The 12,284-nt window shown below is 48.5% G+C and overlaps 1 protein-coding gene across 2 annotated transcripts in view; it reads right to left on the bottom strand.

Moving 5' to 3' along the window:
- Positions 1–9,938, bottom strand: part of LOC128324198 (signal-regulatory protein beta-2-like) — a 31,081-nt gene extending 21,143 nt beyond the window's left edge. For both annotated transcript variants that reach the window (XM_053248432.1, XM_053248433.1), the window contains exons 1-2: positions 9,913–9,938; positions 2,817–3,074 (exon numbers count right to left, since the gene is read on the bottom strand). In XM_053248432.1, coding sequence (XP_053104407.1) covers positions 2,817–2,889 — 73 coding nt within the window. In that variant the 5' untranslated portion in view covers positions 2,890–3,074; positions 9,913–9,938. The remainder of the gene's footprint in view (positions 1–2,816; positions 3,075–9,912) is intronic.
- Between the last annotated feature and the right edge of the window lie 2,346 nt (positions 9,939–12,284).

Below are 12,284 nucleotides of genomic sequence, written 5' to 3'. Positions count from 1 at the left end.
GCTTCAGTTAGAGGGCATCAAAATAATACTTAAGTTTGGGGACCCCGAATACACCCTTATTTGAGTGCCCGTACAGTGAACTTTTGTTTACTCTTGCTTTCTTATAATTATTGCAAGAAGCTTCAAGTGTTCCCTGCCACTTTTTAAAGTATTTGGGATGAATCCAAATTGGTAATGGTTGGTGGGGGGGAGAAATGTGGGCAGTGCTACCATTTTAGTGACTGATATTCTCCCTAACCAGGAGAGATTCATTCGAGTCCAATGTTTAATATCCTTTTTGATTTGTTGAAAAAGAGAGTCTATGGGGGTATTCTCACAACCAACAAAAATCGGACTAGCAGAGGCTAGCCCGATTTTTGTTGGTCGTCAGAACCAACAAAGCCGAGCCCGATGGTTCTGGAGCGGCTAACCCGCTCGAAAACCCCTGGCAAAAAGCAGGTTTGCGGAGCGAGCACCGTGCCTACTCATGAGTAGACCCCCAACCGGGAGGCTTAAAAGCAGCCTCCCGGCTCGGGGGTCTCCCCAGTATGCCCTGCGTGCTCATGCAGGGCATACTGGGGCTTGCGGGGGCCACGTGGCCTCCGCTACCCCCACCCCCCGTCGTCTCTGTCTTGGAGCCAAAGACAGAGACGACGTGTGGGCGGCTGATCGTGTGGGCAGCTGATCCGGCCGCCCAGGGCTCCCTGCCCACTCATGAGACAGAAAACGGGTCTCACAGATCGTGAGACCCGGTCCTATGTTTCTTTTCCTTAATTGTTTTACATCCTTTGGAATAATCACCCCGAGATATTTGAAGCTTGAATATTGTAAGCTTAAATTAGACATTTTCTGCAATTACCTTTGTTCTTCTATCCAAATGTTGATGCATATAAGTTCTGAATTCCGAGAATTTATTTCTAGACCAGATGTTTGTTTGTAAAGTGTTAATAACCACCCTGAGCCAGTTTTGGAAGGGCAGTATATAAATCAAACTAATAAATAAAAATATTTCCTTGACTGCTGGTATTGCTTCCCATGGATTAAATAAAAATAATATGATGTCTACAAATAAGTTGATTTTGTGTTTTCTATCATTAATTTGGATTCCATTAATTTTTGTGTCATTTTTAATTAAGTCAGCTAGTACTTCAACTGCAGTGGCAAAGAGCACTGGGGGAAGGCGGCAATCCTGCTTCATGCCCGGATGTAGCTTGACTGGTTTTGAATCTAGATCATTTGTGTGTATAATTAATTGCCTCTGATTTAGCATATAATTGTTTAATGACTGTTAAGAATGTATCTGCAAAATTGAGTTTGTTCAATAGCGTGACGAAAAATGGCCATTCCAAGGTGTCAAAACGCTTTAAAAGCCTCTAAAGACAGCAGAGCAATAGGTGTTTTGCTATTGTTTCCAGAATGGATTACACTGAACACTCATCTAACTGCATCAGCTATTTGCTGATTGGGCATGAAGCCTGTTTGGTCCTCAGAAATATACTCAGTGATGAAAAGGTTGATCCTATTGGCCAAGATAGCAGTCAAAAGTTTCAAGTCCTAGTCCAATAATGTCATGGGGTGATAAGATCCCCGGGATTTTTGGCTTGCTAGTATAACAACTATTCTAGATTGCTTCCAACTTGTCCCCTGGGATCTCAGCCCCCTCCATAATGCTGTTGAACAGAGGTTTCAAATGAGGGATTAGAATTTCAGCAGAAGTTCTGTTAAAAAAAATACCCCTAAAATCATCTGTCCCAGGCCCCCTTGACTCTTTTTAGCGTATCTATTGCAGTTTTGATTTCTGCTTCTGAAATTGGCATATCAAGAGATTGATTATGTTCCTTAGTAAGTGGTTTCATGGTTATTTTTCCTAATAAGGCTTCAATGTGGTTCAAATTTTGATTAGTGGAAGTATAGAATTCTTTTTTAAAAATAGTGAATGAATGCTGCATTAATATCTTTAGTATGCCAAAAGGTTTCTCCATGTGAATTTATTATTTTGGGTATAAAATTTGGTTGTCTTCCCACCCCACCCCCCACCCCCAAGGCATTGGCTAGCAGTTTAGAGCTTTTATTGCCAACTTCATAATAATGTTGATTTAAATATGTGAGGGATGTTTGTATTTCATCTACTTCTGATGCATTTAATACTGCCCTCTTCCCACACAATTTCCTGCAGTTTTTCTGGTTCCCTGTCATTTCATGAGCTTTTTCTAATTCTGCTATCTCCTTTAACAAAGTCTGCTTTGCTTCTGCTTGTTGCTTTATTTATTTATTTTTAAAGTTGGGCAATGGTTTTAGCAGAGATTCTCAACCTTGGGTCCCCAGATGTTGTTGGACTTCAGCTCCCATAATCTCCAGCAGCAATAGCCTCTGCAACTTTGCCAACAGCCATTGTAAGAGGAGAGCTGGTCTTGTGGTAGCAGGCATGAACTGTTCCCTTTACTAAGCAGGGTCCATCCTGGGTTGCATTTGAATGGGAAACTACATGTGAGAGCACTGTAAGATCTTCCCCTCAGGGGATGGAGCCACTCTGGGAAGAGCAGAAGGTTCCAAGTTCCCTCCCTGGCAGCATCTCCAAGATTGGGCTGAGAGAGATTCCTGCCTGCAATCTTGGAGAAGCCGCTGCCATTCTATGCGGACAATACTGACATAGGTTGACCAATGGTCTGACTCACTAGAAGGCAACTTTTTACTCTCCTATCTGGGGATTATGAGAGTTGAAGTCCAACAACATCTGGGGGCCCAAGCTGGAGAACCTCTGGCTTACACCCAACTTTAGGCAGTGCCCAGTTAATTTGCCCTAAGGCTTGTGCCATCGCCCTGTGTCTGGGACTTACCTCTGCCTCCTGCTAAAGCGGGACTCACCAGCACCTTCAAAAATAGAGCCAGAAGGGTCATGTTGAAAGTCATCTGAGCTGCAGGTGATTGAGTTAAACCGTAAATGCAAAAAGTCCAGCAGCACCTTAAAAGACCAGCAATGGATTGTAGTCATGGGTCGGATTGAATGCAGGCACTTCTGGGGTCAGCTCACAGAGAATATATGGGAAGTTGCAACAGGAAATTGAGGCGAGCCACACTGAAGCATGATTCAGTTGCTATTTTAGCATGGTAGAAGAACAAAAAGGAAGATTCATGGGTGGTGCACTCCAGTTCATATAGATTTAACAGTCAGCACAAAGGAAATATAGGAAGCTGCTATATAATGAGTCAGACCATAGATCCTTCTAGCTCAATATTATCTGCATAGACTGGCAGCGGCTTCTCCAAGGTTGCAGGCAGGAATCTCTCTCAGCCCTATCTTGGAGATGCCAGACAGGGAGCTTGGAACTTTTTGCTCTTCCCAGAGTGGCGGCTTCATCCCCTGAGGGGAATCCCTTGCAGTGCTCACACATCAAGTCTCCCTTTCATATGCAACCAGGGTGGACCCTGCTTAGCTAAGGGGACAAGTCATGCTTGCTACTACAAGACCAAATCTCCTCCCACAGAGTCCTTGGGTTTTGCAGCAGATGTAAGACAAAGGGCATCCGAGAACAAAGTGCAGGAAATGTTTCAATTTTGTGTGGAAGGAGGGCAGCCATTTAATTCATTTTCCCAGTTGAGTGGGATCCCAACCGATGAATGGCCCTCTTCATGTTGTTGTATAGACCTCCATTCAAGAACCATCTCTTTGAGCTGCCCAACATGTAGAGAGGGCACTCCAGGTTATCTTGCCTGCTTCTGGGTGCATTTTTGGTTCTCTTTCTCCTTCGGACATTAAGCTCATTCACACAACCAATTTTTCCAGGGGTGGGGAGGGCTGGGGGGAGGGAGGCAGGAGACTACCTACCTCTCCCACCCCACACACAATCTGAGACTGTCGCCACCGCAACAGCTTGTGCATCCACCCACGACCAGTGCATGAGCGCTTCCTGAGCAGCTGCGGTAGCAGAGAAACCAGGCTGTGTCCGCCAGTATCCCACAATCCACCACAAGAGGAGTTGCACTGGGGGAACGCCAATTTGCCTGGCTGCTCTTCCACCCAACTCTAGGTAAGTTTGGGCTGTCAGCAGCCTGGGAGGAGCTGCTGGCAACCTGAGCTTCCACACAGCCTGGGCGTGAGGTAGGAGATGGGTGTCGTCTCCTATCCCACTGTTAGCCCAGGTTTGAAACCTGGGCTACCCGGAGGAGGAATGCCGGAATCGGGAGTGATCCCGACGGTTCTCATGACCAGCACTAGCCAGGCTACAGCTCTCTTCCCAGGTAGGGCTGGTTGTGAGAACAGCCTTATTATGTTGTACCTGCATTCAAATGTCTGAATAGACACTTAAAATGGAATCTAGGTACAGGCCTCCTAAAATGCAGGACACGGATAGGGACTGCTGAATCTGTGTCCCACATAATTTGTGAATAACTGTACCTGCATACAGATCTGTATCTTTGTACAGTGAACACAGACTGTACAAATGTAGAACATAATTTGTGAACGGAGCTTTTCTCGGCTTCTGATTCTGATGTGTGTTGTCTTCTTCCATGGTTTATACTGGACATTAATTGAGATGAGAAGGCTTCATCTCTTGATGGAAGAAGCAGCAGCAGAAGCAGAAACAGAAGCTTGGGCCTGGTTTTCATTGGTGTTGCTTGCTCTTGTCAAGTTGCAGGGGAGCAACAGCAGCAGGAGAGAGGGCCTGCCCTCAGCTCCTGCCTGTAGGCTTCCAGCGGCATCTGGTGGGCCACTGTGTGAAACAGGATGCTGGACTAGATGGGCCTGCTTGGGCCTGATCCAGCAGGGCTGTTCTTATGTTCTCACACAACAGCTTGGAATTTAGGATTGCCAGGTCGACTGGCCCAGAATTTTAGAGTTTTAATCTTTTTCTTAGGATCTCCAGGAGAAGGAGGGAAATCTCAGCGCCAAACTACACACAATGTAAAAAGTACTGCAAGCCTGGACTGGCTGTGTTTCTCTAGTCAATTGCAATTGGACCAGGGACCCCATAGATCAGGCTTGCCATGGGGGAAGGGATAATGGGGCTTATTCTGCTGCTCCCCCCCCCCATTCCATACTGCCCTTGATCTAAATGTTGAGGGTGGGAGAGAGGAATGAAAGGGAGGCGAGGGAGAGGCAAGGAGAACAAAAGGTGGGATGAGCAAATACTTCAGTCAGAGAAATGGGTGAAGGCAGCAGAGGTTCCCAATGTTGACTCTCCAGATGCTGTTGGATGACAACTCCCATCTTCCCGTTTGGCCATTTTGTCTGGGGATGATGGGAGTTGTATCTGGGGAGCAAAGGGGTTAAGAAGGGTTTTTTTGGGGGGAATTATAGCAATAGCACTAGCAATAGCACTTACATTTATATACCGCTCTATAGCCGGAGCTCTCTAAGCGGTTTACAATGATTTAGCATATTGCCCCCAACATTCTGGGTACTCATTTTACCGACCTCAGAAGGATGGAAGGCTGAGTCAACCCTGAGCCCCTGGTCAGGATCGAACTTGTAACCTTCTGGTTACAGGGCAGCAGTTTTACCACTGCACCACCAGGGGCTCTTTATTATTATTATTATTATTATTATTATTATTATTATTATTATTATTATTGAAGTGTTATGCACATACTGTAAGTGGCAGCAAGAGAGAAAGGAGCAAGTCATTTGAGGGTGCAGGAGAATTCAGTGGTTAGAGTTGGAAGGCCAGAGGTGTTGGGCAGGGAAGGGATACTTGGAAGTCTGGATGTGGGAGAGATCTGGAGTGCGAAGAAAGGGAGTTTTGCTGCTGGATGTGGAAGCGGGTGGGAAGCCAAGGCAGAGAACTGAGGAGGAGGAGGAGAATCGTTTGGCTTGAGCTGCGAGACAGGCAGATGGTTTTGGTGGCAGAGCTCCTGACAGGGGTGAGAGAGGGCCGAGATGTGAGGCCAGGAGGCCAGAGCAGAGACAGGCGCAGGAATCAATTGGGGAGGTGCAGGAACCCAGAACAAGGGTCTGAGTTTTGGAGCCACAGGTCAGACAGCAGCGTTGATGGTGATCGATACAGAATGATCAAGGAGAAGCGGAAAGCCTGAGAAATTCATTTTTGGTCCTGCAGAGAGTGAGGTGATAGCGCGATGACCAAATTGAAGCTGCAGGACGGGGTGCAGCAGGGTGGGCGTCTCTGGCCTAAACAGGGAATCGTTCCAGAGGGATGATGGCTGCAGTGCCTAAAAGGGGCCACACGAGGGCCCCCGAGGACCCTTTTTCTCCAAGAAGGGGAAAGATGAATAAACACAGGACAGCACCTCAGCTCAGTGCCTTCTCCTAGAAAGGTCTGTAGGTGCTCGGCTTTCTTGCACACAGCAGAGAGTCTTCCCACAACTGTGTTCCTGAGATTGGGAGGTAGTCAGGGTGCCTGGCATTGCTGCTTCTGAGGTTTGCTCTGAGGAAACCCAGGTGCTAGGGATGTGCAAACTGGCTCGACCTCGAACCGGTTCGGCATCAAACTGGTCCGGTTCGAGGGCTCGATCTCGAGCCGAACTGGGCCTGGTTTGGTTTGGCTCAAGGTTTGGTTTGGCTGCAGAAGCCCTCAGAGGGTGTATACCTTTCCCCCCACCCCCAAATTAACACCCCTAGCACCCCCGAACCGGTTTGGGCCTGGTTCGGGGGTGCTAGGGGTGTTAATTTTGGGGTGGGGGGAAAGGTATACATACCGCCTCTGAGGGCTTCTGCAGCCTCAGACTCAAAGCGAACTGGGCAGACCAGTTTTGTGCACATCCCTACCAGATGCTCTGGTTTCACTGAACTGCGGCACACACACAAACACACACACACACACAGGGCCTGAGCAAGCAAGCAGCTGAGCACCCTCCTCCCTCCAGCATACCACCCCCTCATCCTCCGACCAGCCCTTTTCTTGCTGCAGTCACGGCTTCCGCAGGGATGGGGTGTCCTGCAGCACTTCTGGCCTGGCTCTGTTGACCTCTGGCCACCTGGAGTGAAGAGAGCCTCTTGTAGCCCCAAAGAGGACATCTTGGGGTAGGAAGGTATGCTTCGCTGCTGATTTTCTTCTGCAGAGGACAGGCTGTGGTGGTGGGCGGGGGGGGGGGGTCGGATATTTTGTCTGGTTGTTGAAATGGTTGTAGTCTACCTTTCTGTCTCCCAACAAAAATATACATTACGTGGCTGCAATACACATTAAAATCAGGAACAGAACAGAAGGCACAGCACAGCATAAGCGAGCAGGGACATAATACCTCTTTATTACATTCAAATCCCGCTCTTCCTCCAAGAAGCCCAGAGCAATGTGCATGTACAACAACCCTGTGAGGTAGGTTGGGCTGAGAGAGAAGTGCCTGGCCCAGAGTCACCCCCCGAGTTTCATGGCTAAAGGGGTCTCCCTGGCATCCAACACTCTAACCACTACACTCTGGTGGCAGAAGTTGACACCAGTGAATATGGGACTCTATCCTCAGCCCTAATACACAATGCATGTGGAATCCACCAAAGAGAATATAGACTGGGAAGTGCCAGGTAAACATTTCTTGCACTGAGGGTGCACAGTTTGCCAAGAGGCTAATGGTGTGCTGGCGGGGGGTGGGGTGGGGGCAATAATATGCATTTGCTTCAATTCTCCTAGGGTCATCTTGCCTTAGTTGCAGGTAGAACGCCATCAGCTGAGACCTGTAGAGTTTTCGTCATAGCAGGGATGGGTCATGTTTTATGAACATTTTTGGTCTCCTTTCCTCGCACCGCAAAAAAACCCTGTCCCTCTTCTACTATTGAGCCAGCATAGCGTAGTGGTTAGAGTGCCAGACTAGGACCGGGAAGACCCGAGTTTGAATCCCCATTCAACCATGAAACAAACTGGGTGACTTTGCGCCAGTCATGAATCTCTCAGCCTGACCTACCTCACAGGGTAGTTGTGAGGATAAAAACAACCATCTGTAGCACTCTGAGCTCCTCAGGGGAAGAGCGGGGGATATAAATGTCAAAATCAATCAGTATTACTGTCCATACCCTGCTCTTCCCCCACCCGACCTGGTTCACTTGTGGCTGATGGAGGGAGTTCCCAGGGAAAGAGGGGGTGGGAGCCTGTGGCTGAGGCCCTTTCATGAGGCAGGGCGAGGCAGGTGATTGGACCAGAACAGCCCATGATCTGGCCCTTGCGGCCTTAGCCAGCAGAGGCGTAACTAGGGAAAATAGCGCCTAGGGCAAGCACTGAAATTGCGCCCCTGTCCAAACAGGGATGATGGGACTTGTAGTCAACAATATCTGGAAATCCCCGTTAAAAGGAACACTGTACCATCTAGACATGGTTGTTGATCAAAACCTGAAAACATGAGCCATCTCTGTAAAAGACCTAGAACAACAGTCAGGAGTTATGCGAGGATTCCAAGTGTCATTTTCTCTGTCTCATCTCATTCTTTTTAAAAAACATGACTTTGTCCTAGAGGATCACCCGCCCAAATAGCCACTAGCAAAATAGGGGAAGAAGAAGGTGGTGGGTGGGTGTGTCTATGAACCAGTGAATGATTCCTGCCAGCCTTTGTCCAATAGCAATAGCAATAGCACTTACATTTATATACCGCTCTATAGCCAGAGCTCTCTAAGCAGTTTACAATGATTTAGCATATTGCCCCCAACATTCTGGGTACTCATTTTACCGACCTCTGAAGGATGGAAGGCTGAGTCAACCTTGAGCCCCTGGTCAGGATCGAACTTGCAACCTTCTGGTTACAGGGCGGCAGCTTTACCACTGCGCCACCAGGGGCTCATATAACCCTAACCCTAACCCTTATGATGACTGTTGGCTCACGATGGGGTATATGTGCATTCACCACACCAGTGCTTACTTTGACACCAAGAGGGAGGAGGATACATTAGTTTGCCACACTAGACAGAGGGATTTGCAACAGGAGCAGACAGCCAAGTTCTGCCAGGGCCAAACCAGCCCCTGCCAGACTAAGAAATCATTGTAATTTGCCCCTTCCTGTCACAAGCAGTGTGCTGTTCTTTTATTATTGACTCTAACTCTCAGATAGCCCAGTCATGGATGGAAAATTCAGGGTCAATTTACAAGAGACACATTTTCTACATGGAAGTTTCTTCTGTGCAGGTGTTGTGCAGAAACCCATGTGTAGTGACCGCCAGGGGCATAGCAAGGTTGGAATGGGCCAAGATGAGATTTTAAAATGGGCCCCCAGCCCCTCAAAGTCCAGGGCCTCCACACACCCCAGGCCCCCAAGGATTTAAGTCTGATATTTCAAAATAAGTATGCTGCCTGGAAATACATTTCACTGAATACACACATGCACACTTCACAGTATATAGTGATATACATTGAGTACTATATATTTGTACTACTTTTAATGCCTAGAACACACTAGCAACGCTAATTATTAAAATGGCCCCCTCACTGCAGATTAGCAAAGGAGACTTTCAACCATGCAGGGTGAGCCTATGTTTGTTTTCTCAGAATTCTGAACAAATTCAGTAAAGTTTGATTCCAGGAGGTTTTTCACACGAGGCTTTTAAAGCCCTTTAACACACCTCTCCTCTGGAATGGAGGTGCTGCATTCACATGTTGGCCAGATTTACCCTGAAGTCCCTGCAAGTTATTGGGGAGCAGTTCACATACAAGAAAAATAAAATAAAATAATATAAAATAAAAGCACAACACATGCTTCACAGTTCTCACTCAGACCTTCTGGGTTGCAAAACAACTTGAACATAAGTGTATTTATGAATGAATGAATGAAAATAAATAAAATATACTTGTTCCAGGAGTTTTTGTAATTTTCTGCCCTGAAACAAGCCACTTATAGGCCTTTTTAGATAGTTTTTGTTTTTAAAGCCAGCATATTTTTCAGTCTGTTTTAAATTAAATATTCAGAGACTTCTCAGTCTCGCCCCACCCCCCATATCAAAGCCCTATGGCAAGCAGATTCCTATAGGGGTGGGGGAACCACAAAAAGGAATTCACAGCCTACCTGGCAAAAGCTGTGCTGGATGGTCTGGGCAGAGGGGCTGCTGCTGCAGAGAACTCTGCCTGCTTCCTCCTTCCTGGCTTGCTTGGCCTGCCGAGTACAGGCTTCAGGGAGGCCTACTCGGAGGCCTCTCTGGAAGCCCCTCCCACCCGCCGATCAGCTGAGAGGCAGGGAGAGAAGAGCTCTGCAGTTTGCAGGCCTTGCCGATCAGCCGGAACTGGAGGCAAGTGGCTGAGGGGCCCTGGGGCTGAGCAGGTGGGCAATGGGGTGGGGGTGGCGGGAACTGGCGTGGTGCCCCCACCTCAGTGGCGCCTAGGGCACGTGCCCTGCCTGCCCCCCCCCAGTTCCACCTATGTTGGCCAGGTAGGAGGGCCTCTCCCCACGTCCCTCGGGAAGCTTGCAAGCAGCACGAAGAGAGGCCACTGGGAACCTTCTCTCCTCCTCCCTGCTTCCCCAGCACTTTCAGAACTGGAAAGGGCTGTGGCCAGTGCCTCTTGCCTCAAGCACCACAGCGCCTTGGGCTGCCCCTGAACAGGACTGAGGCTGCCTTACTACAGGGAGGAGGGCTGGTCTTGTGGTAGTGAGCAGGAACTGGACCTTTGGCTAAGCAGGGTCCACCTTGGTTTGCATTGGAATGGGAGCACTGGAAGATAGAACTCTATGGGTACAGGGCCTCTCTGGGAAGAGCAGCACCTGCACGCGGAAGGTTCCCAGTTCCTTTCCTGACAGCATCTCCAAGATCGGGCTGGGAGAGACTCCTGCCTGCAACCTTGGAGAAGCTGCTGCCAGTCTGTGAAGACAATACTGAGCTAGATAGACCAAGGGCCTGACTCAGTATATGGCAGCTTCTTGTGTTCCCATGTCCCGCCCCCTAGCAAGGAGAGAGCTGTTGAACCAGCAAAGGCAGGCTGCAAATGGAGGGGTGAGATGGGAGCAGAAGCCTGTCCCTCCTGCTGGCCCTGATCCAAAGTAGGTGTCTGAACTGGCCTTCCCCTCTTTCCCCCCAAGGAAGATCATTGGGAGGGAGGTCCCAAGCAGCCAGTCGATTACCTAGCCTCCGGTGTTGGGAGTTAGGCCCTGGCCTGGCATTGCCTCAGCTCCTGTGGCCACAAGGGCAATGGGGGGGGCAGGATGCCTTTGAGTACCAGTTGCAGGGGAGTAATGGCGGGAGAGAGGGCATGCCCTCAACTCCTGCCTGTGGCTTCCAGCGGCATCTGGGGGGCCACTGTGCGAAACAGGATGCTGGACTAGATGGGCTTCCTTGGGCCTGATCCAGCAGGGCTGTTCTTAAGTTCTTAAGGGCAGGAAGCTCACCGGGAGTTGCCAGCTCCCCAGAGCTCCTTCAAAGGAGCAACTGCAGGAGAGGCAAAGAGTAGGGATGTGCATGGAACCGGTTCGGAGGCCCTTTATGGGCTTCTGAACTGGTTTGACCAGCGGGTGGTTCCACTGGTTCGAAGGTTGGGAATCCTCACTCTAGACTTTTTCTGTGCAAGACTGCAGGTGTCCTCTTCTTCCAGTATATTTTTCTTGAGAAAAGCAGGCAGGGAAATATTGCCAGTTTGATTGCTTTTGATTATTGCATATAATTCTGTTATGGTGATTTTTCCTAAAGTGTTTCCTGATTGCCGGGTAGAGACTGGACCAAAAATAACAAGGCAACTTAATGACTGCATCCCCCCCACCCCCTTGAATGGGCAATTTGTTTCCATGAGTTGGGTCTGAGCCCTGTACTCTGCAGGGGTGTGCTTGACAAAATTGCAGCTCTGCAGTTTTGAATGGGGAGAATGGGTGTGGGAAGGGTTGTGTGTTGGCTTAAGCAGAATCCCCTTGGAGAGCAGGCTCCCTCTCTAGGGATCTGGTGTGAGTTCGTGGAACTGCTGCCTGCTGGGAGTGGCCACTCTTTGCTCCCACTCATGCCCTGCTTGTATATTTGTAGAAAATACAAATGTTGTGATATTTGCTTTTGATAAGGTTATATTGTGATACCACCTTAAATCTCCAGTGCCTTCCAACGAAGACAAACTTGTTGTGCTGTCCCTAGAACTTATCTCCTCCAGGCTCCAGTCTGCACACCCTTCAGCCTTTCTTCAAGGGCTGGCTTTCCAAGCCCCTGTCCATTTTCGGTGCCCTCCTCTATTCTAAACCCATTCTGATTTGTCTATATCCTTCTTAAAGTGCAGTCCCCACAGCAGAGTACTCCTGATGAAGTATGAATGGTGTCAGAATTGCAACTATTACTTCTTGTGGCTCAGAAACTATGGTTTTATTGATACTGCCTAAAATCACATTAGTCTTGTTTGCAGTTGCATCACACTGATGGCTCATCTTCAGCTTGTGATCAGTTGCAATCCTGGGATCCTTTCACATTTACTACT

Source organism: Hemicordylus capensis, chromosome 4 (assembly GCF_027244095.1).
Source record: "Hemicordylus capensis ecotype Gifberg chromosome 4, rHemCap1.1.pri, whole genome shotgun sequence".
NCBI lineage: Eukaryota > Metazoa > Chordata > Lepidosauria > Squamata > Cordylidae > Hemicordylus > Hemicordylus capensis.
Note: the sequence above shows the minus strand (reverse complement) of the source record. Positions and strands in the feature narration are given on the sequence as shown.